The 26,268-nt window shown below is 63.9% G+C and overlaps 1 protein-coding gene across 1 annotated transcript in view; it reads left to right on the top strand.

Moving 5' to 3' along the window:
* Window positions 1–26,268, top strand: part of HUWE1 (HECT, UBA and WWE domain containing E3 ubiquitin protein ligase 1) — a 75,016-nt gene that overhangs the window by 33,338 nt on the left and 15,410 nt on the right. Inside the window, 28 exon segments of the mRNA XM_059872430.1 lie at window positions 23–165; window positions 1,205–1,271; window positions 1,774–1,982; window positions 3,105–3,316; window positions 4,180–4,359; window positions 4,799–4,965; window positions 5,353–5,498; window positions 5,579–5,654; window positions 6,532–6,630; window positions 6,825–6,958; window positions 7,349–7,520; window positions 8,906–9,134; window positions 11,886–12,064; window positions 12,809–12,898; window positions 13,621–13,769; window positions 13,859–13,907; window positions 14,623–14,838; window positions 14,954–15,170; window positions 15,294–15,427; window positions 16,753–16,964; window positions 18,417–18,705; window positions 19,752–19,854; window positions 20,710–21,277; window positions 23,377–23,652; window positions 23,654–24,026; window positions 25,005–25,111; window positions 25,191–25,347; window positions 25,820–25,952. Of these exon segments, the coding sequence (XP_059728413.1) occupies window positions 23–165; window positions 1,205–1,271; window positions 1,774–1,982; window positions 3,105–3,316; window positions 4,180–4,359; window positions 4,799–4,965; window positions 5,353–5,498; window positions 5,579–5,654; window positions 6,532–6,630; window positions 6,825–6,958; window positions 7,349–7,520; window positions 8,906–9,134; window positions 11,886–12,064; window positions 12,809–12,898; window positions 13,621–13,769; window positions 13,859–13,907; window positions 14,623–14,838; window positions 14,954–15,170; window positions 15,294–15,427; window positions 16,753–16,964; window positions 18,417–18,705; window positions 19,752–19,854; window positions 20,710–21,277; window positions 23,377–23,652; window positions 23,654–24,026; window positions 25,005–25,111; window positions 25,191–25,347; window positions 25,820–25,952 (5,086 nt within the window).

The raw sequence follows: 26,268 nt of genomic DNA, 5'->3' as shown, positions 1-26,268 counted from the left end.
TGAGCGCCGTGTCCCCCTGCAGGTGACAAGGGGGACCCCAAGAGCGCGGCGCCCAGCGAGGTGAGCCAGCTGCTGTCGGACATTGGGGACGACATGTACCAGCAGTACCGCAGCCTCACCCGGCCCCCCGCCGACTTCGACCCCCCCGCCGGCTTTGCCATCAACGTATGGGGGCTTGGGGGGGTCCTGGGGGGGTCCTGGGGTGGTTTGGGGGGACTGGGGGGGGGGTCCTGGGGTGGTTTGAGGGGACTGGGGGGTGTCCTGGGGGGGCTGAGGGGTGGTTTGGGAGGGCTGGGGGGGGGTCCTGGGGTGGTTTGGGGGGACTGCAGGGGGTCCTGGGGTGGTTTGGGGGGACTGGGGGGGGGTCCTGGGGTGGTTTGAGGGGACTGGGGGGTGTCCTGGGGGGGCTGAGGGGTGGTTTGGGAGGGCTGGGGGGGGGTCCTGGGGTGGTTTGGGGGGACTGCGGGGGGTCCTGGGGTGGTTTGGGGGGACTGGGGGGGGGGTCCTGGGGTGGTTTGGAGGGACTGTGGGGGTCCTGGGGTGGTTTGGGAGGGCTGCGGGGGGTCCTGGGGTGGTTTGGGGGGACTGGGGGGTGTCCTGAGGGGGCTGAGGGGTGGTTTGGGGGGCTGGGGGGGGTCCTGGGGTGGTTTGGGGGGACTGTGGGGGGTCCTGGGCTGGTTTGGGGGAACTGGGGGGGGGTCCTGGGAGCCTGAGGGGTGGTTTGGGGGGCTGGGGGGGGTCCTGGGGTGGTTTGGAGGGACTGCGGGGTGTCCTGGGGAGGTTTGGTAAGTCTGGGGGGATGCTGAGGGGGCTGAGGGGTGGTTTGGGGGGACTAGGGGGTGTCCTTGGGGGCTGAGGGGTGGTTTGGGGGACTGGGGGGAGGTTTGGGGGGCTGAGGGGCAACTTTGGGGAACTAGGAAGGGATTTGGGGGGGACTGAAAGGCAGTTTGGGGGGACTGGGAGGGGATTTAGGGGGGCTGAGGTGTGGTTTGGGGGGGCTGAGGGGGTCTCAGGTGTGATTTTGGGGGTCTGGGGGTCTGTTAGGGGGGATTTGGAGGACCCAGCATTCCCAGGGTCACTGATGTTTGAGGGAGGGGGTAGCAGGGGGCTCTGAGGGTGCCACGGGGGGCTCTGGGGGTGTCATTGGAGGTCTGTGGGGTTTTGGGGGCCCCCTCCAGGCTCTGACCCTCCCCCCACTCCCCAGGCCCAGGTTTTCGCTGCTGATGGAGCCTCGGCCGAGACGCCGCCCTCGGGAACCCCCCAGGGAGAAGGTGGCACTGTCCCCCGAGTCCCCTGGTGTCCCCTGCTTGTCCTTGATGTCCCCACTGTGTCCTTGTGACCCCAATACTCCCAAGCCCCCCTAACCTCACCTCCGTACCTCCACACATCCCGATGTCCCCTCTGTGTCCCCAAGGTCCCTGAGCCCCTCCCGTCCCTGAGTTCCCACTGTCCCTTCCATGTCTCTGAGGTCCCCAAACCCCTTCAGTCCCTGAGGCCCCAGTGTCCCCTCCATGTCCCCAAGGTCCTTGAGCCCCCTAAGGGTGCTCCCCTGTGTCCCATGATGCTGTCCCTGTGTCCCCTGCCGCTGTCCCCATGTCCCCTGACTGTCCCCTGCCGCTGTCCCCGTGTCCCCTGACTGTCCCCTGACTCTCCCCTGCACTGTCCCCGTGTCCCCTGACTGTCCCCTGCCGCTGACCCCGTGTCCCCTGACTGTCCCCTGCACTGTCCCCGTGTCCCCTGACTGTCCCCTGCGCTGTCCCCGTGTCCCCACAGCATCCAGCCCCGAGGAGGGCCGCGAGGGCCGCAAGGAGAAGGAGGGGGAGCGCGGTGAGGAGCGGGGCCGGGCGCGGGGCTCCAAGCCCCTGATGCCCACCTCGACCATCCTGCGGCTGCTGGCAGAGCTGGTGCGCTCCTACGTGGGCATCGCCGCCCTGATCGCCAACTACAGCTACAGCGTGGGCCAGTCCGAGCTCATCAAGGAGGTGACACCGCGGGGACAGGCCACCAGGGGGGGCAGGGGGCAGGGACAGCTGTGTGTCTGCCTGGGTGTGCTGGGAGGGGCAGTCTGAGCGCATCAAGGAGGTGACACGGTGGGGACAGGCCACCAGGAGAGACAGGGGACAGGGGCAGCTGTGTGTCTGCCTGGCTGTGCTGGGAGGGGCAGTCCGAGCTCATCAAGGAGGTGACACCGTGGGGACAGGCCACCAGGGGGGGCAGGGGGCAGGGACAGCCATGTGTCTGCCAGGGTGTGCTGGGAGGAGCAGTCTGAGCGCATCAAGGAGGTGACACCGCGGGGACAGGCCACCAGCGGGGGCAGGGGGCAGGGACAGCCGTGTGTCTGCCTGGCTGTGCTGGGAGGGGCAGTCTGAGCGCATCAAGGAGGTGACACGGTGGGGACAGGCCACCAGGAGAAACAGGGGACAGGGGCAGCTGTGTGTCTGCCAGGGTGTGCTGGGAGGGGCAGTCCGAGCTCATTAAGGAGGTGACACTGCGAGGACATGGCCACCAGGGGGGCAGGGGGCAGGGACAGCCGTGTGTCTGCCAGGGTGTGCTGGGAGGGGCAGCCCGAGCTCATCAAGGAGGTGACACTGTGAGGACACTGCCACCAGGAGGGACAGGGGGCAGGGACAGCCGTGTGTCTGCCAGGTTGTGCTGGGAGATGCAGTCTGAGCGCATCAAGGAGGTGACACTGTGAGGACAGGCCACCAGGAGAGACAGGGACAGGGACAGCTGTGTGTCTGCCAGGGTGTGCTGGGAGATGCAATCCGAGCTCATCAAGGAGGTGACACTGTGAGGACACGGCCACCAGGAGGGGCAGGGACAGGGGTGGCCGCTGCCACTGGGGAGCTGTGTCCCTGTCTGGGTGTGCATGGGGGGGTTCTGTCACTCCCTGTGCTTTGGGGTCTGCTGTCACCTCAGGGATGAAGGGGTCACTTGTCACCCTTTGAAGAAGGGTGCCTTGTCACCTTGATTGTTAGGGTCCCCTGTCCCCCCAGTCACCTCAGTCCTGTCCCCTGTGCTCAGGGGTCCCTTGTCCCCACACCTTGGGGTCCCTTGTGTCCCCTGGCCGTGGGTCCAGGTGTGTGACCCCCATGTCCTCCCAGGACTGCAGTGTGCTGGCCTTTGTCCTGGACCACCTGCTGCCACACCAGCAGAACGCCGAGGACAAGGACACGCCGGCGCTGGCGCGGCTCTTCCTGGCCAGCCTGGCCGCGGCTGGCAGTGGCACCGATGCCCAGGTGGCCCTGGTCAACGAGGTCAAGGCCGCCCTCGGCCGCGCCCTGGCCATGGCCGAGAGCACCGAGAAACATGCCAGGTGTGGGGACAGCGTGGGGACAGCATGGGGACAGCGTGGGGACAATGTGGGGCAGCACGGGGACAGCGTGGGGACAATGTGGGGACAGCTGGGGACAGCATGGGGACAGTGTGGGGCAGTGTGGGGCAGTGTGGGGCAGTGTGGGGACAGTGTGGCGACAGCTCAGGACAGTATGTGGACAATGTGGGACAGTGTGGGGATGGTGTGGGGACAGCGTGGGGACAATGTGGGGACAGCTGGGGACAATGTGGGGCAGCACGGGGACAGCGTGGGGACAACGTGGGGGCAGCATGGGGACAGTGTGGGGACAGCTCAGGACAGTATGTGGACAATGTGGGACAGTGTGGGGATGGTGTGGGGACAGCGTGGGGACACTGCAGCGATGGCCTGGGGATGATATTGGATAGCATGGGGACAATGGAGGGTCACTGCAGAGAGCCTGGGGACAGCTTGGGGATGGTTGGGGACAATGTGGAGCTGCTGCAGAGACAGCCTGGAGGTGACCAGTGTCTCTCATCCTCTGTCTCCCACAACATGACCGGTGTCCCTTGTCCCCCTGGAGTGACCAGCGTTGCCCAGTGTCCCCTATCCCCCCAAGTGACCGGTGTCTCTCATCCTCTGTCCCCCACAACATGACCAGTGTCCCTTGTCCCCCTGGAGTCAACGGTGTTGGTGTCCACCCAGAATGACCAGTGTCCCGCTGGAGTGACCAGTGTCCCCCAGAGAGTCCCCTGCCCCCCTGAGTTACCGGTGTCCCCTGGAGTGATCACTTTCTCCCAGAGCATCCCCCATCCCCATGAGTGACTGGTGTCCCCCTGGAGTGACCACTGTCCCCCTGAGTGACCGCTGTGCTGTCCCCACAGGCTCCAGGCCGTCATGTGCATCATCAGCACCATCATGGAGTCGTGCCCGTCCACCTCGAGCTTCTACAGCAGCGCGGCCAAGCCGCCCCACAACGGCATGAACAACATCATCCGCCTGTTCCTCAAGAAGGGGCTGGTCAACGACCTGGCCCGCGTGCCCCACAGCCTCGACCTGTCCAGGTGAGGGGGCATCTGGGGGTGAGGGGGCATCCTGAGGGGGTTTGGGGGGGTCTTGAGGGGTTTTCAGAGGTCTTCAGGGGAGCTTTGTTGGGGTTTTGAGGGGGTTTGGGGGAGTTTTGTTGGCGTTTTGGGGTATCTTGAGGAGAGCCATAGTGGATTTGGGGTCCTGTCTGGGTTTTGGAGGCGTCCCTGATGGGTTTTGGTGGGGGGTCCCTGATGGGTTTGGGGTCCCTGATGGGTTTGGGTCCCTGCTTGGTTCTGGGTCCCTGCTGCATTTTGGGGAGGTTCCCACTGGGTTTGGGGTCAGTGCTGGGTTTGGGGAGGGGTCCATGCTGGATTCGGGGTCCCTGCTGGATTTTGGTGTCCCCGCTGGTTTTGGGGGGGGGTCCCCTGTGGGTTGGGGTCCCTGCCAGTTGGGGTGCCAGCCCTGCTCCCCCAGCCCCAACATGGCCAACACGGTGAACGCGGCGCTGAAGCCGCTGGAGACACTGTCGCGCATCGTGAACCAGCCCAGCGGGCTCTTCGGGGCCAAGGGCTCCTCCAGCAAGAGCAAGGCCGAGGGCAACGGGGGCGCCCGCGAGGCGGGGGCTGCACCCCCCGATGGAGGTACCCCCCTGGGATCACCCCCGTGTCACCCCACAGCCCCCCGTGTCACCCACAGCCCCCCAGTGTTACCCCATGGTCACGCCCCTGGTGTCATCCCATGGCCACAGCCTCAGGTTCACTCTATGCCCACAGCCACACCCACAGCCCCCACCCCCCCCTCCCCAGTGCCCCCCAGGGTCACCCACGGCCCCCTGGACCCCCCAGTGTCACCCCTGGCCCTCCCAGTCCGTCCTTGGTCACCCCAGGTCACCCCACTGCCCCCTCACCTCTTCTGCCCCCCAATTTCCCCCCATCTCCCACCTCTCTGTTACCTGCCCCCTGTCCCCCTGTGTTCCCCCTGTCCCCCACGCCCCATGACCCCCTTGAGGACCCCCCTGTGACCCCCAGGGGACCCTGGGGACCCTGAGCCCCCCGAGGAGGACGCGGAGGCGGCGCAGGCCGAGGCGGCCGACGGGGACATGGACGGCGAGGCCGAGGGGGACACGGTGGTGCTGGCCGGGCAGCCCGAGGGGCTCAGCACCCAGGAGATGCAGGTCAGGGACCCCTCCCCAAATCCCCCGAGACCCCCGAGTGCCCCCCAGCACCCCCAAACCCCCCCTGTGCCCCCCCTCAGGTGGAGAATGAGCTGGAGGATCTGATCGATGAGCTGCTGGAGAGGGACGGCGCCGACGGCAACAGCGCCATCATCGGTGAGGGACAGCAGGGTGACCACAGGGCAGCAGGGTGACCACAGGGCAGCAGAGTGACCACTGGGCAGCAGGGTGACCACAGGGTAGCAGAGTGACCACAGGGCAGCAGGGTGACCTCTGGGCATTGGGGTGACCACAGGGCAGCAGGGTGACACCCTGGACAGCAGGATGACCACTGGGCAGCAGGGTGGCACCCTGGACAGCAGGGTGACCACTGGGCAGTGGAGTGACCACTGGGCTTTGGGGTGACTTCCAGGACATCAGGGTGGCCACTGGACAGCAGGCTGACCCCCTGGCCATCAGGCTGACCCTGGCCATCAGAGTGACCCCTGGCCATCAGAGTGACCCCCTGGCCATCAGAGTGACCCCCTGGCCATCAGAGTGACCCTCTGGCCATCAGAGTGACCACCGGCCATCAGAGTGACCCCCTGGCCATCAGGCTGACCCCTGGCCATCAGAGTGACCCCCTGGCCATCAGAGTGACCCCTGGCCATCAGAGTGACCCCCTGGCCATCAGAGTGACCCCTGGCCATCAGAGTGACCCCTGGCCATCAGGCTGACCCTGGCCATCAGAGTGACCCCTGGCCATCAGAGTGACCCCTGGCCATCAGAGTGACCCCCGGCCATCAGAGTGACCCCCTTGGCCATCAGGCTGACCCCCTGGCCATCAGAGTGACCCCTGGCCATCAGAGTGACACCCTTGGCCATCAGAGTGACCCCCTGGCCATCAGAGTGACCCCTGGGCATCAGGCTGACCCCCGGCCATCAGGCTGACCCCTGGCCATCAGAGTGACCCCTGGCCATCAGAGTGACCCCTGGCCATCAGAGTGACCCCCTGGCCATCAGGCTGACCCCCAGCCATGTCCCCTGTCCCCAGTGAGCCGCTCGGCCGAGGACGAGTCTCAGGAGGACGTTCTGATGGATGAGGCTCCCTCCAACCTCAGCCAGGCCTCCACACTGCAGGCCAACCGTGAAGGTGGGCACAGGGTTTGGGGGGCACTGGGAGGGACTGGGAGGGACTGGGAGGTCCCCAGGGCTCTGGGGGGGCCGCAGGGCTGGAGTGACCTGGGGCCTCCTTATGGTATCAGAGGGGAAATTTGGGTTGGGGATTTGGGGGTGTCCCGGGGGGGTCTCAGGGTCCTACAGACCCCCCCCGACCCCTCCCCACAGATTCCATGAACATCCTGGACCCTGAGGATGAGGAGGAGCACACACAGGAGGAGGACAGCAGCGGCAGCAACGAGGACGAGGACGACAGCCAGGACGAGGAGGAAGAGGAGGAGGAGGAGGATGAGGATGATCAGGTGGGGTTAAGGCACTGAGGGCACCCCCAAAACTCGGGTGTGCCCCCAAAACATCGGGGTCACCCTCAAAGGTTGGGGTTCCCCTAAATAATGGGGTCTTTGTAGCTGTGCCCCGTTTTTGGGGTCAGGGCATGGCTTTTGGGGTTTGGGTGCCCTATTTTGGGTCAAGCTGCCCCCAATTTAGGGTCAGGGGGTGCTGTTTTGGATCAGAGTACCCCCAGTTTTGGGTCAGGAGTTCTGTTTTGGGGCAAAATGCCCCAATTTTGGATCAGGGGGAGCTATTTTGGGGTGAAATGCCTCAGTTTTGGATTGGGGGCGAGGGGGGATGTTCTATTTTGGGCCAAAACCTCCCAATTTGGGGCCTACTGACCCCCTGGTGGGCCCTGCCAGGACGATGAGGAGGGTGAGGAAGGTGAGGAGGAGGAGGATGATGATGATGGCTCGGAGATGGAGCTGGATGAGGATTACCCCGACATGAACGCCTCGCCCCTCGTGCGCTTCGAGCGCTTCGACCGCGACGACGACCTCATCATCGAGTTTGACAACATGTTCTCCAGCCCCAGTACGGCACTGGGAGGGACTGGGAGGGACTGGGAGGGCACTGGGGAGGACTGGGAGAGACTGGGAGAGACTGGGAGGGTGCTGGGGGGGACTGGGAGAGACTGGGAGGCACTGGGAAGGACTGGGAGGGGATCTGGGGACACTTGAGACAGGACTGGGAGGGAATTGGGAGGCACTGGCAGGGACTGAAGGGCACTGGGAGGCACGGAGAGGAAAAAAATGGGGTGTCCCCACCCCGTTTGTCACATGGAGGGGGTCAGGAAAGGGTCACACCCTCCCCCTAGCCCCCCCAGTTTTGTCCCTCTGTGGTTTTTAGGGTGTTTTCCCCAATTCCTCCCATGGTTTTTAGGGTGTCTGACCCCCCCATTTCCCCCCTCCCTGTGGTTTTTAGGGTGTCTGACCCCCCCCCTTTCTCCCCTCCCTGTGGTTTTTGGGATGTATCACCCCCCATTTCTCCCCTCCCCGTGGTTTTTGGGATGTCTGACCCCCCATTTCTCCCCTCCCTGTGGTTTTTGGGATGTATCATCCCCCCCTTTCTCCCCTCCCTGTGGTTTTTGGGGTGTTTTCCCCAATTCCTCCCATGGTTTTTAGGGTGTCTGACCCCCCATTTCCCCCTCCCCGTGGTTTTCGAGGTGTCTGACCCCCTATTTCCCCCCTCCCCGTGGTTTTTGGGATGTATCACCCCCATTTCCCCCCTCCCTGTGGTTTTTGGGATGTCTGACCCCCCATTTCTCCCCTCCCCGTGGTTTTCGGGGTGTCTCACCCCCCCATTTCTCCCTCCCCGTGGTTTTTAGGGTGTCTGACCCCCCATTTCTCCCTTCCCCTTGGTTTTTGGGGTGTCTCACCCCCCATTTCTCCCTCCCCTGTGGTTTTTGGGGTGTCTGACCCTCTATTTCCCCCCTCCCTGTGGTTTTTGGGATGAATCACCCCCCATTTCTCCCTCCCCGTGGTTTTTGGGGTGTCTGACCCCCCGTTTCTCTCTCCCCGTGGTTTTTGGGATGTATCACCCCCCATTTCTCCCTCCCCGTGGTTTCTGGGGTGTCTCACCCCCCCTTTGTCCCCTCCCCATGGATTTTGGGATGTCTGACCCCCCATTTCTCCCCTCCACTTGGTTTTTGGGATGTATCACCCCCCATTTCTCCCCTCCCCGTGGTTTTTGGGGTGTCTGACCCCCTATTTCCCCCCTCCCTGTGGTTTTTGGGATGTATCACCCCCCTTTCTCCCCTCCCTGTGGTTTTTGGGGTGTTTTCCCCAATTCCTCCCATGGTTTTTGGGATGTCTGACCCCCCATTTCTCCCTCCCCGTGGTTTTTAGGGTGTCTGACCCCCCATTTCTCCCCTCCCCGTGGTTTTCGGGGTGTCTGACCCCCCATTTCCCCCGTTCCAGCTGACATCCCGCCATCCCCCGGGAACATCCCTGCCAGCCACCCTCTGCTGGTGCGGCACGCCGAGCACGGGGGGCTGGGGCTGGGGGCCGGCCCGGGGGGCGCCCGCCTGGCCCAGGGGCTGGGCCGGAGCCAGCGCACGCTGCGGCAGCTCACGGCCAACGCCGGCCACACCATCCACGTCCACTACCCGGGGGCCCGGCAGCCAAACCCCCCCCTGATCCTGCAGCGGTGAGTGAGCACTGCTGGCAGTGGCCAGACACCCCTTGGGGTCACCCAGATCTCCTTGGGGTCACCTAAACCTCCTTGGGGTCACCCAAACCCCCTTGGGGTCACCCAAACCTCCTTGGGAATAGCCAAAACCCCCTTGGGGTGACCCAAACCCCCCTGGGAACACCCTCAAACCCTCTCCTGATCCTGCAGCGGTGAGTGAGCACTGCTGGCAGTGGCCAGACACCCCTTGGGGTCACCCAGATCTCCTTGGGGTCACCCAAACCCCCTTGGGGTCACCTAAACCTCCTTGGGGTCATCCAAACCTCCTTGGGGTCACCCAAACCCCCTTGGGGTGACCCAAACCCCCCTGGGAACACCCTCAAACCCCTCCCCTGATCCTGCAGCGGTGAGTGAGCACTGCTGGCAGTGGCCAGAGACCCCTTGGGGTCACCCAGATCTCCTTGGGGTCACCCAAAACCCCCCTGGGGTCACCTAAACCTCCTTGGGGTCACCTAAACCTCCTTGGGGTCATCCAAACCCTCCTGGGAGCACTCAAAACCCCCTTTGGGTCACCCAAACCCCCCTGGGAACACCCTCAAACCCCCCCCCGATCCTCCAGCAGTGAGTGACCACTGCTGGCAGTGGCCAGAGACCCCTTGGGGTCACCCAAAACCCCCCTGGGGTCACCTAAACCTCCTTGGGGTCATCCAAACACCCTTTGGGTCGCCCAAACCCCCCTGGGAATACCCAAAACCCCCTTTGGGTCACCCAAACCCCCCTGGGAACACCCTCAAACCCTCCCCTGATCCTCCAGCAGTAAGTGACCACTGCTGGCCGTGGCCAGAGACCCCTTGGGGTCACCCAGATCTCCTTGGGGTCACCCAAAACCCCCCTAGGGTCACCTAAACCTCCTTGGGGTCATTCAAACCTCCTTGGGGTCACCCAAACCCTGCTGGGAGCACTCAAAACCCCCTTTGGGTCACCCAAACCCCCCTGGGAATACCCAAAACCCCCTTGGGGTCACCCAAACCCCCCTGGGAACACCCTCAAACCCCCCCCTGATCCTGCAGCGGTGAGTGAGCACTGCTGGCAGTGGCCAGAGACCCCTCGGGGTCACCCAAAACCCCCCTGGGGTCACCCAAACCCCCTTGGGGTCACCTAAACCTCCTTGGGGTCACCCAAAACCCCCTGGGAATACCCAAAACCCCCTTGGGGTCACCCAAACCCCCCTGGGAACACCCTCAAACCCTCCCCTGATCCTCCAGCAGTAAGTGACCACTGCTGGCCGTGGCCAGAGACCCCTTGGGGTCACCCAGATCTCCTTGGGGTCACCCAAAACCCCCCTGGGGTCACCTAAACCTCCTTGGGGTCATTCAAACCTCCTTGGGGTCACCCAAACCCTGCTGGGAGCACTCAAAACCCCCTTTGGGTCACCCAAACCCCCCTGGGAATACCCAAAACTCCCTTGGGGTCACCCAAACCCCCCTGGGAACACCCTCAAACCCTCCCCTGATCCTCCAGCGGTGAGTGAGCACTGCTGGCAGTGGCCAGAGACCCCTTGGGGTCACCCAAAACCCCCCTGGGGTCACCCAAACCCCCTTGGGGTCACCTAAACCTCCTTGGGGTCATCCAAACCTCCTTGGGGTCACCCAAAACCCCCCTGGGGTCATCCAAACCCCCTTGGGGTCACCTAAACCCCCTTGGGGTCACCCAAAACCCCCCTGGGGTCACCCAAACCCCCCTGGGGTCACCCAAACCCCCCTGGGAACACCCTCAAACCCTCCCCTGATCCTCCAGCAGTGAGTGAGCACTGCCGGCAGTGGCCAGAGACCCCTCGGGGTCACCCAAACTCCCCCTGGAACATCCAAACCCCCTCCTCCCAAGGAACATCCTCAAACCCCCCCAATCCTGCAGCAATGGGTGACCACTCCCAGCAGTGTCCAGAGACCCCTTGGGGGTCACCCAAACTCCCCTGGGAATCCTCATCCACTACCTGGGCTTGTGCCATAGCCGCTCCCTGGGGTCCCACACCCCCCTGAGCCCCCCAACACCCCCATTAACACCCCCTGAACCCCCTGTGCCCCCTCCCCAGGTTCCTGGGCCCCTCGACGGCCGCAGACATCCTGCAGCTGAGCAGCAGCCAGGCTGTACCCCCAACTGGGGGTCCCACAGCCCCAACTGGGGGTCCCACAGCCCCAACTTGGGGTCCTACAATCCTGACACCCCCCTGAGCCCCCCAACACCCCCATGAATGCCCTCTGACCCCCCTGTGCCCCCTCCCCAGGCTCCTGGGCCCCTCGGCGGCCGCAGACATCCTGCAGCTGAGCAGCAGCCAGGCTGTGTCCCCAACTGGGGGTCCCACACCCCCCTGAGCCCCCCAACACCCCCATGAATGCCCCCTGCCCCCCTCTGACCCCCCTGTGCCCCCTCCCCAGGCTCCTGGGCCCCTCGACGGCCGCAGACATCCTGCAGCTGAGCAGCAGCCAGGCTGTACCCCCAACTGGGGGTCCCACAATCCTGACACCCCCCTCAGCCCCCCAACACCGCAGTTAACACCCCCTGCCCCTCCTCTGACACCCCTGTGCCCCCTCCCCAGGCTCCTGGGCCCCTTGGCAGCCGCAGACATCCTGCAGCTGAGCAGCAGCCAGGCTGTGTCCCCAACTGGGGGTCCCACAGCCCCAACTGGGGGTCCCACAGCCCCAACTTGGGGTTCCACAGCCCCAACTGGGGGTCCCACAATCCTGACACCCCCCTGTGCCCCCTCCCCAGGCTCCTGGGCCCCTCGGCGGCCGCAGACATCCTGCAGCTGAGCAGCAGCCTCCCGCTGCAGAGCCGGGGCCGGGCGCGGCTGCTGGTGGGCAACGAGGACGTGCACATCATCGCCCGCTCCGACGACGAGCTGCTGGATGACTTCTTCCACGAGCAGGGCAGCGCGGGCAGCCAGGCAGGCGAGTGGGCACACCTGGGCACACCTGGGGGCACCTGGGCACACCTGGGGGCACCTCAGGGCACCTAGGGACAGAGGGGACACCCACAGCCAGGCAGGCGAGTGGGCACACCTGGGAGTACCTGGGGGCACCTCAGGGCACCTAGGGACAGAGGGGACACCCACAGCCAGGCAGACGAGTGGGCACACCTGGGCACACCTGGGACATGGTGGGGTATACACACAGCCAGGTGAGTGGGCACACCTGGGCACACCTGGGGACATGGCGGGGGCATACACACAGCCAGGCAGGCGAGTGGGCACACCTGGGGACAGCTGGGGACACCTGGGCACAGCTGGGGACATGGGGGGGCCATACCCACAGCCAGGTGAGTGGGCACACCTGGGCACATGGGGGGGCCATACCCACAGCCAGGTGAGTGGGCACACCTGGGCACACCTGGGGACATGGGGGAGGATACCCACAGCCAGGCAGGTGAGTGGGCACACCTGGGGGGCACCTGGGGACACAGGGGAGAGACCCCCAGAACACGGCCCAGACACGGGGACACAGCAGGGGCAGGGCCTACAGAGGAGGTGGGCCTAAGGGGGTGTGGTCTTTGAGAAAGGGGTGGGGCTTCGTAGGGTGTGGTTTGGGGGATGTAAGCTTGGCTGATTGACAGTCTTGGGGTGGGTGGGCTGAGATGGGCGTGGTTCCTCTGGGGGCGTGGCCTCTGCAGCCTCCAAAGCTCCTGTCCCCCCCCAGGGACCCTGTCCAGCATCCCCACGGCCCTGACGCGCTGGACCGAGGAGTGCAAGGTCCTGGACGCCGAGAGCATGCACGACTGCGTGTCTGGTGAGACCCCCAGGACCCCCCTGGACAGCCCCCAGACCCCTGGGAGCCCCCCAGGACCCCCTCTGGGCAGCCCCCAGACATTCGAGCCTCACCCTTCCTTCCCCTACAGTGGTCAAGGTGCCCATCCTGGGGGTCCCACACACCCCAAACCCCCCCAGTGGTCAAGGTGCCCATCCTGGGGGTCCCACACACCCCAAACCCCCCATGCAGTGGTCAAGGTGCCCATCCTGGGGGTCCCACCCACCCCTAACCCCCCATTTCCCCCCCAGTGGTCAAGGTGCCCATCCTGGGGGTCCCACACACCCCTAACCCCCCATTTCCCCCCCCAGTGGTCAAGGTGCCCATCCTGGGGGTCCCACACACCCCTAACCCCCCATTTCCCCCCCCCCCAGTGGTCAAGGTGCCCATCCTGGGGGTCCCACCCACCCCTAACCCCCCATTTCCCCCCCCCAGTGGTCAAGGTGCCCATCCTGGGGGTCCCACCCACCCCTAACCCCCCATTTCCCCCCCCTCAGTGGTCAAGGTGCCCATCCTGGGGGTCCCACACACCCCAAACCCCCCCATCCTGGGGGTCCCACACACCCCAAACCCCCCATGCAGTGGTCAAGGTGCCCATCCTGGGGGTCCCACCCACCCCTAACCCCCCATTTCCCCCCCCCAGTGATCAAGGTGCCCATCCTGGGGGTCCCACCCACCCCTAACCCCCCATTTCCCCCCCCCAGTGGTCAAGGTGCCCATCCTGGCCCGGCTGGAGGCGCTGCGGGACGAGGAGCTGGACGAGCGGCGCGAGAAGCGCCGGCGCCAGGCGGCCGAGGACGAGGCCAAAGGCGCCGAGCGCGGCGCCGAGGACAAGGACGGGGTGGAGACCCAGGTGAGAGACCCCCAAAAAACCCCCCCAAAACCTCCCCGGGACGTGGGGAAGGGTCCCTCCTTCATTCCCCACCTTCCCATCTCCCGCAGGACGCGGCGTCCAAAGCCGGCCCCGCTTCGGCCGACGTCACCCCCCCAGGTAAATCCCCTCAGCTCACCTGGACACCCCCAAAACCTTTCAACGGCCGGACCCCTCCCCACCAAAAAAAACCCCCCGAATCCCCCCCTGGAGCTGGCGCCGCGCGGGCTGAGGTAGTAGATTGTATAGTTGGAGGGTCACACCCCCGTCTCGGAGATAACTATACATTCTACTGTCTTCCTCGCGCGGCGCGCGCCGCCGGAGCCGGGGGGTCCCGGGGGTCCCAGGGGGCTTAGACATCCCCTCACCCCACCAGCACATCCAGGATGGGGGCACAGTGGGGTTCAAATGGGGAAATCTGGTGGTTTTGGGGGGGTTTTAAGGGGTTTTTTTGGGGTTTTTAGGGAGGGGTTGAATGGGGAGGTTTAAGGGGTTTGGAGGGGGTGGTTTAGCTTTAGGGGTGGGATGTGTCCTGCCCTCAATTGTTTCCTCCCCTCTCCAAAATGGTCTCCACCCCTACATTGTCTCCTCCCCCCAAATTTTCTCCTCCCTGTAAATTGTCTCCTCCCCCCACCCCCAGAATTGTCTCCTTCCCCCCCAAACCCTCTCCTATCCCCACTGGGGACCCCCTCTCATTTTAGGGCACAGCTGGATGTCTGGGATTCCCCAAAATGGGGAAAAAAGGAAGGTTTTGAGGGGCGGGGGGGGGCCTCCAAAATTTCTGGGTCCCCCCCAATGTTGATCCCTGCGTGTGTCCCACCCGTCCCCCTCCCAGAACACAGCGGGACCCCGGGAGAGACCCCCCCTCCCGGTCCCCACCGGACACTGGTGATGCTGGAACCGACACCGACCACCCCAGACACCCCCCCAGGAGCCCCCCAAATCCCTGCTCGCCCCCCCCAGCCCCCTGAACACGAAGAGGGGGGGCCTGGACGACCCCCCCAAGATGCTGAGGCCACTCAGATGGAGCTGTCACCTGCCCCCACCATCAGTAAGTGCTTGGTTTTGGGGGGATCTCCTGGATTTTTGGGGTTTTCTCCTTTTTGGGGTGGGGGGAAGTCTCCCCAGGTTTGGGGGGGCTCCAGTGTGCTGTCCCCCCCTGCCAGCATCGCTGTCACCGGAGCGGGCGGAGGACTCGGACGCGCTGACGGCCGTGAGCAGCCAGCTGGAGGGGTCCCCCATGGACACCTCGAGTTTGGCCTCCTGCACCTTGGAAGAGTCTGGGGGGGCTCCCTCTGCCCCCACAGCCCCTCAGAACCCCCCTGGAACCCCCCAAGGACCCCCTCCCGCCCCCCCCGACACCGCTCAGCCTCCGGACGATAGGTGAGAGCCTCCCCTTCCCCCTGCTCTCAGTGGGAAATGGGGAGGTCGTGGTTTTGGGGAGGGGTCGTGGTTTTGGGCTGTCCCCTCCTTGCTGATGTCACAGCTCTGTGATGTCACCCCCAGCTCCCCCCCAGCCTCATCCTCGGAGAGTTCGTCCACCCGGGACTCGGCCGGGGCCATTTCCGGGGCCGACTCACGGGGGATCCTGGAGGAGCCGCTGCCGTCCACCAGCAGCGAGGAGGAGGATCCGCTGGCCGGTCAGTGCCACCTCTGTGTCCCCTGTCACCGGCCAGTGACACCCCTGTGTCCCCTGTCACCGGCCAGTGACACCCCTGTGTCCCCTGTCACTGGTCAGTGACACCCCTGTGTCCCCTGTCACTGGTCAGTGACACCCCTGTGTCCCCTGTCACCGATCAGTGCCACCCCTGTGTCCCCTGTCACCGATCAGTGACACCCCTGTGTCCCCTGTCACCGATCAGTGACACCCCTGTGTCCCTTGTCACTGGTCAGTGCCACCTTTGTGTCCCCTGTCACCGGCCAGTGACACCCCTGTGTCCCCTGTCACCGGCCAGTGACACCCCTGTGTCCTCTATCAGTGGTCAGTGACACCACTGTGTCCCCTGTCACCGGTCAGTGCCACCTCTGTGTCCCCTGTCACCGATCCGTGACACCCCTGTGTCCCCTGTCACCGGTCAGTGCCACCCCTGTGTCCTCTGTTAGTGGTCAGTGAGACCCCTGTGTCCCCTGTCACCGATCAGTGACACCACTGTGTCCCCTGTCACTGGTCAGTGACACCCCTGTGTCCCCTGTCACCGGCCAGTGCCACCCCTGTGTCCTCTGTCACCGATCAGTGACACCCCTGTGTCCCCTGTGAGTGACACCCCTGTGTCCTCTCTGGCCGGCCAGTGCCACCCCTGTGTCCTCTGTCAGTGGTCAGTGACACCCCTGTGTCCTCTGTCAGTGGTCAGTGACACCCCTGTGTCCCCTGTCACCGGCCAGTGACACCCCTGTGTCCTCTGTGAGTGACACCCCTGTGTCCTCTCTAGCCGGTCAGTGACACCCCTGTGTCCCCTGTCACCGATCAGTGACACCCCTGTGTCCCCTGTCACCGGCCAGTGACACCCCTGTGTCCCCTGTCACTGGCCAGTGCCACCCCTGTGTCCTCTGTCAGTGGTCAGTGCCACCTCTGTGTCCCCTGTCACCGGCCCGTGACACCCCTGTGTCCTCTGTCAGTGGTCAGTGACACCCCTGTGTCCCCTGTCACCAGCCAGTGACACCCCTGTGTCCCCTGTGAGTGACACCCCTGTGTCCTCTCTGGCCGGTCAGTGCCACCTCTGTGTCCCCTCTTGCTGATCAGTGACACCCCTGTGTCCCCTCTGGCTGGTCCTGTGACCCCTCTGGCTGGTCAGTGCCACCCCCCCTGCCGCTCCATGTCCCCTCTGTCACCTTCCCTGTCCCCCTGGGAGTTTTTAGGGGTGTCCCTGGGAGATTTCAGGGTGTCCCCAAAGGCTTTTAGGGACATCCCTGGAAGGTTCCAATCCATTCCCCGGGGTGTCCCCAACATGTCCCCGATGTGTCACAGGGATCAGCCTCCCCGAGGGCGTGGACCCGTCCTTCCTGGCCGCCTTACCCGATGACATCAGGCGGGAGGTGCTGCAGAACCAGCTGGGGATCCGCCCACCTGCGCGGGCCCCGCCCACCGCCAGCCCCGCCCCTCCCGTGGTGGCCAATCCCGGCCTCACCGAGGTCAGCCCCGAGTTCCTGGCGGCGCTGCCCCCGGCCATCCAGGAGGAGGTGGGTGTGGCCATAGAGTGGGCGGGGCTCTGGATTGGGTGTGGTCTTTAGGCAGGGCTAAGGGAGGGGTGTGGTCTCTGGGTAGGTTAAAGGATGGGTGTGGTCTCTTTGGGGTGTGGCCTTCTGGGGTGTGTCCACGTGGAGGTGTGGCCTCTATGGGGTGTGGTCTCTCAGGTTGTGGCATCTTTGGGGCGTGGTCTCTCCAGGTGTGGCCTCTTAGGGGTGTGCTCTCTCAGGGTGTGGCCTCTAGGACATGTCCCCATAAGGGTGTGGCCTCTTTGGGGCATGGTCTCTCAGGGTGTGCCCTCTTTGGGACATGTCCCCATAGGGGTGTGGCATGTTTGGGGCGTGGTTTCTCAGGGTGTGCCCTCTTTGGGACATGTCCCCTTAGGGGTGTGGCCTCTTAGGGGTGTGCTCTCTCAGGGTGTGGCCTCTGGGACATGTCCCCATAGGGCTGTGGCCTCTTTGGGGCGTGGTCTCTCAGGGTGTGCCCTCTTTGGGACATGTCCCCTTAAGGGTGTGGCCTCTTAGGGGTGTGATCTCTCAGGGTGTGGCCTCTTAGGGGCGTGGCCTGTCAGGGTGTGCCCTCTTTGGGACATGTCCCCATAGGGGTGTGGCCTCTTTGGGGCGTGGTCTCTCAGGGTGTGCCCTCTTTGGGACATGTCCCCATAGGGGTGTGGCCTCTTTGGGGCGTGGTCTCTCAGGGTGTGGCATCTTTGGGACATGTCCCCTTAGGGTTGTGCCCTCTAGGGTGTGGTCTCTCAGGGTGTGCCCTCTTTGGGACATGTCCCCTTAGGGGTGTGGCCTCTTAGGGGTGTGCTCTCTCAGGGTGTGGCCTCTGGGACATGTCCCCATAGGGGTGTGGCCTCTTTGGGGCATGGTCTCTCAGGGTGTGCCCTCTTTGGGACATGTCCCCTTAGGGTTGTGCCCTCTGGGGCGTGGTCTCTCAGGGTGTGCCCTCTTTGGGACATGTCCCCTTAAGGGTGTGGCCTCTTAGGGGTGTGGCCTCTTAGGGTTGTGGTCTCTCAGGGTGTGGCCTCTTAGGGGCGTGGCCTGTCAGGGTGTGCCCTCTTTGGGACATGTCCCCATAGGGGTGTGGCCTCTTTGGGGCGTGGTCTCTCCGGGTGTGGCCTCGGGGACATGTCCCCATAGGGGTGTGGCCTCTTTGGGGCGTGGTCTCTCAGGGTGTGCCCTCTTTGGGACATGTCCCCATAGGGGTGTGGCCTCTTTTGGGCGTGGTCTCTCCGGGTGTGCCCTCTTTGGGACGTGTCCCCTTAAGGGTGTGGCCTCTTAGGGGTGTGGCCTCTTAGGGGTGTGATCTCTCAGGGTGTGGCCTCTTAGGGGCGTGGTCTCTCCGGGTGTGCCCTCTGGGACATGTCCCCATAGGGGTGTGGCCTCTTTATGGCCGCGGCCCCGTCCGGCCGGGCCGTGTCCCAGCGCTGTCCCCCACAGGTGCTGGCGCAGCAGCGGGCGGAGCAGCAGCGGCGGGAGCTGGCTCAGGCCACGGGCTCGGACGCGCCCATGGACCCGGTGACGTTCATCCAGACGCTGCCGTCCGAGCTGCGGCGCTCGGTGCTGGAGGACATGGAGGACTCGGTGCTGGCCGTGATGCCGCCGGACATCGCGGCCGAGGCGCAGGCGCTGCGGCGTGAGCAGGAGGCGCGGCAGCGGCAGCTCATGCACGAGCGCCTCTTCGGCCACTCCAGCACCTCGGCGCTCTCGGCCATCCTGCGCAGCCCCGGTGAGGGGGGACCTGTCCTGCTGCCCCCCAAAAACCCCTCTGTGTCCCCCCAAACCCCTCTGTGTCCCCCCCCCCAATTCTTTATGCAGCCCCCAATTCCCTTTGCTCCTCCCAATTCTTTCTGCCCCCTGATTCCCTCTGTGTCCCCGCTGTGTCCCCCCAGTTCTACGTCCCCCCCAGTTCTCTCTGCAGCCTGAACTCCCTCTGTCCCGCCCAATTCCTTCTGTGTCCCCCCAAATCCCTCTGTCCCCCACAATTCCCTCTGCCCCCTAATCCTTTTGTGTCCCCCCAGTTCCGTGTCCCCACTTCTCTGTGTCCCCCCCAATTCTCTCTGCATCCCCAGCTCCCTTTGCCTCCCCCAGTTCTCTCTGCCCTCTCCAGTTCTCTCTGTGTCCCCCCAAATTCTCTCTGTCCCCTGAATCCCTCTATGTCCCCCCCAGTTCTTTCATCCTCCCCCCAGTTCCCTCTGCCCCTCATTCCCTGTGTCCCCACCCTGATTCCCTCAGTTTCCCCCTGTCCCCAGTATGTGACATGTCTCCCCTGTGTGACAAATCCCTGGTGTCCTCAGTGTGTGACACGTCCCCAGTGTCCCTGCTGTATGACACGTCCCCAGTGTCCCCAGTCCGTGCCGTGTCCCCTCTGTGTGACACATCCCCGGTGTCCCCAGTGTGTGACACACCCCCAGTGTCCCCAGTCCGTGCCGTGTCCCCTCTGTGTGACACATCCCCGGTGTCCCCAGTGTGTGACACGTCCCCGGTGTCCACAGTCCGTGCCGTGTCCCCTCTGTGTGACACATCCCCGGTGTCCCCAGTGTGTGACACACCCCAGTGTCCCCAGTCCGTGCCGTGTCCCCTCTGAGTGACACATCCCCGGTGTCCCCAGTGTGTGACACACCCCAGTGTCCCCAGTCCGTGCCGTGTCCCCTCTGTGTGACACATCCCCGGTGTCCCCAGTCCGTGCCGTGTCCCCTCTGTGTGACACATCCCCGGTGTCCCCAGTCCGTGCCGTGTCCCCTCTGTGTGACAGCCCTGTCCCTGTCCCCGCAGCGTTCACCAGCCGGCTCAGCGGGAACCGGGGCGTTCAGTACACGCGGCTGGCGGTGCAGAGGGGGGGCACCTTCCACATGGGGGGCACCGGCACCCACAGCAGGTCAGTGGGGCGGGGGCACGGCTGTGGGGCACGGCTGTGGGGTGGGGGTGACAATCTGAGAGGGGAGGGGGTGTCAGGGTCTCTTTGGGCTTCGTTTAGGGGTCAGTTTGGGATCCGTTGGGGTAGAACCATGTCCCCAGGCCAGCAGGCAGCAGAGTGGACAGAGCAGTTTGGGGTTGGTTTAGGTCAGTTTGAGGCCTGTTTTTGGCCAGTTTGGAGTTGGTTTAGGTCAGTTTGGGGTCTGTCTTGGGTCACTTTGGGTCACTCCTGGCTATCCCCCATCCCCAGGCTGGCAGTCAGCAGTGTGGACAGAACAGTTCAGGGTTGGTTTAGGTCAGTCTGGGGTCTGTTTTGGGCCAGTTTGAGGTAGGTTTAGGTCAGTTTGGGGTCTGTTTTGGGCCAGTTTGGGGTTGGTTTAGGTCAGTTTGGGGTCTGTCTTGGGTCACTTTGGGTCACTCCTGGCTATCCCCCATCCCCAGGCCGGCAGTCAGCAGCATGGACAGGGCAGTTTGGGGTCTGTCTTGGGCCAGTTTGGGTCTGTTTAGGTCAGTTTGGGGTCTGTTTTGGGTCACTTGGGTCACTCCTGGCTATCCCCCATCCCCAAGGTGGCAGTCAGCAGTGTGGACAGGGCAGTTTGGGTTGGTTTAGGTCAGTTTGGGGTCTGTTTTTGGCCAGTTTGGGGTTGGTTTAGGTCAGTTTGGGGTCTGTCTTGGGTCACTTTGGGTCACTCCTGGCTGTCCCCCATCCCCAAGGTGGCAGTCAGCAGCGTGGACAGGTCAGTTTGGGGTTGGTTTAGGTCAGTTTGGGGTCTGTTTTGGGTCTCTTGGGTCACTCCTGGCTATCCCCCATCCCCAGGCCGGCGGGCAGCAGCGTGGACAGCCTGCTGCGCCTGCGGGGGCGCCTGCTGCTGGACCACGAGGCCCTGTCCTGCCTGCTGGTGCTGCTCTTCGTGGACGAGCCCAAGCTGAACACCAGCCGCCTGCACCGCGTCCTGCGCAACCTCTGCTACCACGCTCCCACGCGGGGCTGGGTGGTCCGCAGCCTGCTGTCCATCCTGCAGCGCAGCAGCGAGAGCGAGCTGTGCCTCGAGACCCCCCGCGGGACCCCCGGGCCGGGCGCCGAGGAGCGGCCGCGGGGCCGCGGGGGCGGGAGCCGCTCCGGGCCCGGTTCGGCCGCGGAGCCGCGCGGGCTGGACCTGCTGCACCGCATGGAATCGCGCAGCTCCGGGCAGCTCTCCTGGCTCTCCGTGTCCATGGACGCGGCCTTGGGCTGCAGGACCAACATCTTCCAGATCCAGCGCGTGCCCGGCCGCAAGCACACGGAGAAACACGCGGCGGCCGCCGGCTCCGCCGTGCACATCCACCCGCAGGCCGCGCCCGTGGTGTGCCGGCACGTGCTGGACACCCTCATCCAGCTGGCCAAGGTGGGGCTGCTGGAGCGGGTTCGGGGCTCTTGGAGGGGAATTGGGGAGTGTTATTGGGTGTTTGGGAGGTTCTTTGAAGGTTTTTGGGGTGCTAAAGGGTGATTTGGGGGAAATTAGGGAGAGCTAGAGCCCGTTGTTGGGTTTTTGGGAGGTTCCTGGAGGGTGTTTTGGCATGTTAAGGGGTGGTTTGGGGCTCTTTGGGGGAAAATTTGGAACATAATTGGGTTTTTGGGAGTTTTCTGGAAGGTTTTTAGCACATTGAGGGGTGGTTTGGGGCTCTTTGGAGGAAATTGGGGAACATAATTGGGTTTTTGGGAGGTTTCTGGAAGAGTTTTGGCACATTGAGGGGTGGTTTTCGGCTCTTTGGAGGAAATTGGGGAACATAATTGGGTTTTTGGGAGGTTCCTGGAAGAGTTTTGGCACATTAAGGGGTGGTTTTGGGCTCTTTGGAGGAAATTGGGGAACATAATTGGGTTTTTGGGAGGTTTCTGGAAGATTTTTAGCACATTGAGGGGTGGTTTGGGGTTCTTTGGGGGAAAATTTGGAACATAATTGGGTTTTTGGGAGGATTCTGGAAGGTTTTTAGCACATTGAGGGGTGGTTTGGGCTCTTTGGGGGAAATTCGGGAACATAATTGGGTTTTTGGGAGTTTTCTGGAAGGTTTTTAGCACATTGAGGGGTGGTCTGTGGCTCTTTGGGGGAAAATTTGGAACATAATTGGGTTTTTGGGAGTTTTCTGGAAGGTTTTTAGTACATTGAGGGGTGGTTTTGGGCTCTTTGGGGGAAAATTTGGAACATAATTGGGTTTTTGGGAGGTTTCTGGAAGGTTTTTAGCACATTGAGTGGTGGTTTGGGGCTCTTTGGGGAAAATTTGGAACATAATTGGGTTTTTGGGAGGTTTCTGGAAGGTTTTTAGCACATTGAGGGGTGGTTTTGGGCTCTTTGGAGGAAATTGGGGAACATAATTGGGTTTTTGGGAAGTTTCTGGAAGGTTTTTAGCACATTCAGGGATGGTTTGGGGCTCTTTGGGGAAAATTTGGAACATAATTGGGTTTTTGGGAGGTTTCTGGAAGGTTTTTAGCACATTGAGGGGTGGTCTGGGGCTCTTTTGGGGAAAATTTGGAACATCATTGGATTTTTGGGAGGTTTCTGGAAGGTTTTTAGCACATTGAGGGGTGGTTTGGGGCTCTTTGGGGGGAAATTTGGAACATAATTGGGTTTTTGGGAGGTTTCTGGAAGAGTTTTGGCATGTTAAGGGGTGGTTTTGGGCTCTTTGGGGGAAAATTTGGAACATAATTGGGTTTTTGGGAAGTTTCTGGAAGGTTTTTAGCACATTGAGGGGTGGTTTGGGGCTCTTTGAGGGAAAATTGGGGAACATAATTGGGTTTTTGGGAGGTTCCTGGAAGAGTTTTGGCACATTGAGGGGTGGTTTTGGGCTCTTTGGAGGAAATTGGGGAACATAATTGGGTTTTTGGGAAGTTTCTGGAAGGTTTTTAGCACATTGAGGGGTGGTTTGGGGCTCTTTGGGGGAAAATTTGGAACATAATTGGGTTTTTGGGAGGTTTCTGGAAGAGTTTTTAGCACATTGAGGGGTGGTTTGGGCTCTTTGGGGAACATAGAGGAAATTCAGAGATGTTTTTGGGTTTCTGGGATGTTCCTTGAGGGGTTTTTGGCAGGGTAAGGGGTGGTTTGGGCATCTCCAGGTGAATGCTAGATGCCATTCTTGGGTTTCTGGGAGGTTCCTTGAGGGTTTTGGGGGGCACTGGCACATTCCGGGGTGCACCAGGGCACATTAGGGGTGTCTGGAGGGCTCTGGGGGTCACTGGAGAAACCTGTGGGGGGCACTGGAACATTCCATAGGGCAGTTGAAGGCCCCCCAACACCTTGGGGACACAGCTGGGGGACCCTCCCCACCCTTGGGGTCCGTCCCAGTGGCACAGGGAGCATCACCTGGGCAGGGGACGATCCCCAAAACTCGTGTGGGGCCTGGGGGTCACTGAGGCTTCCTGGGATGGGGGGGCATAGGGGACTCTGGGCTGGTTTTGGGGTGGTTTTGGGATGGTTTTGGGGTCATCAGCACCCCCCCCGTCCTCCCCCAGGTCTTCCCCAGCCACTTCACCCAACAACGAGGCCGAGACCCCGCCACCGACCCGGAGCGCGACCGCGGCCCCCCCAAATCGGGGGGCAGCCCTTGCCCTCCCCCACCCCCCCAAACCCCACCAGCACCCCCACCCCCTCCCCCCCCCACCGGCGCCCCCTCCCAAACCCTGCCCCCCCAATCCCAATCCGGCTCGCTGTCCACGGATTTCTGGGACCTGCTGGTCAAGCTGGACAACATGAACGTGAGCCGGAAGGGGAAGGGGTCGGCGCGGGCGGGGGGCGGCGGGGGGGGGCCCCGAGCCCGAGGCGGCCGGGGGGGGCCTGGAGGCGTCGCCGCTGGGGCAGCTGATGAACATGCTGTCGCACGGCGTCATCCGCCGCAGCCCCCTCCTCACCGAGAAGCTGCTGCGCCTCCTGTCCCTCATCTCCATCGCCCTCCCCGAGGGGGGCAAGGCCGGCGAGGGGGGGGCAGCGCCCCAGAACGGAGCCCCCGCCCCCCCCGCGCCCGCCCCGCCCGCTGCAGGGGGTGGCACGGGGACAGGGACGGGGACGGGGGCGGCCGCAGCGCCCGGGAGCCCCCCGGGACAGGGGGGCAACGGAGGAGGAGGAGGAGGAGGAGGAGGAGCGGGCACGGCTGGAGGAACCGCGGGTGAGTGTGGGGACAGGGATGGGGACAGGGGGACAGGGATGGGGACAGGGGGACAGGGATGGGGCAGGGACAGGGGGACAGGGACAGGGGGACAGAGAATGGGGACAGGGGGACAGGGATGGGGATGGGGGAACAGGGATGGGCACAGGGGGTGAGGGATGGGGACAAGGACAGGGGGACGGGGACAGGGATGGGGACAAGGGGATGGGGATGGGGGGACAGGGACAGAGGACATGAATGGGGACAGGGGGACAGGGAATGGGGACAGGGGGATGGGGACAGGGGGACAGGGATGGGGATGGGGGAACAGGGATGGGGATGGGGGGACAGGGATGGGGATGGGGGGACAGGGAGATGGGGACAGGGGGTGAGGGATGGGGACAGGGGCAGGGGGACGGGGACAGGGATGGGGACAGGGGGTGAGGGATGGGGATGGGGGGACAGGAATGGGGACAGGGGGACGGGGACAGGGAGATGGGGATGGGGACAGGGAGATGGGGATGGGGACGGGGGACAGGGAATGGGGACAAGGGGATGGGGACAGGGAGATGGGGATAGGGGGACAGGAAATGGGGACAAAGGGACGGGGATAGGGAGATGGGGATGGGGGGACAGGGACAGAGGACATGGATGGGAACAGGAAGATGGGGATGGGGACAGGGGGACAGGGACGCAGGCAGGGATGGGGACAGAGTACACAGACAGGGTGGGAACATAGGGAGGGGAACATGGGGACAGAGATGAGGGTATTGGAATGTGGAGGGGGACACGGGGGAGGAGATGGGGACATGGGAACAGGGATGGGATATGAGGATAGGGACAGAGATAAGACATGAAGGGGATGCAGTGGCAGGGATGGCACATGGGGACAGGGACACAGGGGATCACGACAGGCACAGGGAGCAGCCTGGGCAGGGTGGGGGTGGCATCTCCCACCCACTGCCACCACCCCAACCGCCGTGTCCCTGCTGTCCCCAGCCCCTGCCAAGAGCTCCAAGTCCCCTGCCAAGGTCCCCGAGGGTGGTCCCGACCCCCGGCTGGCGGCCACGGGCCTGACCGAGAGCCAGCTCCAGCTCTCCGTGGAGGTACCAGGGGGGCCAGGCTGGGCAGGGGGGTGTCCCTGCTGTCCCCAGGTGTCCCCAACCCTTCCTGTGGCACCCCCAGGTGCTGACGTCGCACTCGTGCTCGGAGGAGGGGCTGGAGGACGCGGCCAATGTCCTGCTGCAGCTGTCCCGGGGGGACGCGGGGACAAGGGACACGGTGCTGCGGCTGCTGCTCAGTGGGGCCCGGCAGCTGGGGGGGGCCCTGTGCCGCCAGATTGGTGAGGAGGGGTCCTGGGGGGGACTCTGTGTCACCAAATTGGTGAGGGGGGGGTCCTGGGGGTGGCCCTGTGCCATCAGATCCATGCAGGGGGGTCCAAAGGGGCATCTCGGTGTCACCGAATTGGTGAGCCGAAGTTCTGGGGAGGGGTCCTGTGTAAGAGGGGGGTCCTGTGGGGGTCCCTGTCTCACCAGATCCATGAGGGGGGGTCCTGGGGGGAGGATCTGAGCCACCAGAGTGGTGAGGGAGGGTCCTGTGGGGGTCCCTGTGTCACCAGATCAGTGAGAGGGATCCTGGGGGGAGGATCTGAGCCACCAGAGTGGTGAGGGCAGCTCTTGGGTGGGGGGCTCTGTGTAAGGGGGGGTCTTGGAGAAGGTCTGGGCCACCAGACCGGTTGGGGGGGCTGCCCTGTGGTCAGTGGGGGTGGTCAGTGGGGCACAGCGGGGTCCCAGCCCGTGCCACCCCCCACCCAGGGACGCTGCTGGCCGAGCTCCGTGAGTACAACCTGGAGCAGCAGCGGCGGGCGCAGCTCGAGGCCCCGTCCCCCGAGGGGCTCCCCGAGGAGCAGCCCCCCAGCGCCAAGCTCAAGGGCAAAATGCAGAGCCGGTGAGTGCCCGCTCACCCTGGGGCCTGGCGTGGCTGCTGTCCCTGTCCTGGGCATGATGGCACCTCCTGTGCCTATCCTGGGCATGATGGCACCTCCTGTGCCTGTCCAGGGCGTGGTGGCACCTCCTGTGCCTGTCCAGGGCGTGGTGGCACCTCCTGTGCCTGTCCAGGACGTGGTGGCACCTCCTGTCCCTGTCCAGGTCATGGTGGCACCTCCTGTGCCTGTCCTGCGCATGGTGGCACCTCCTGTGCCTGTCCAGGGCGTGGTGGCACCTCCTGTCCCTGTCCAGGTCATGGTGGCACCTCCTGTGCCTGT

Source organism: Haemorhous mexicanus, chromosome 35, assembly GCF_027477595.1.
Source record: "Haemorhous mexicanus isolate bHaeMex1 chromosome 35, bHaeMex1.pri, whole genome shotgun sequence".
NCBI lineage: Eukaryota > Metazoa > Chordata > Aves > Passeriformes > Fringillidae > Haemorhous > Haemorhous mexicanus.
Note: the sequence above shows the minus strand (reverse complement) of the source record. Positions and strands in the feature narration are given on the sequence as shown.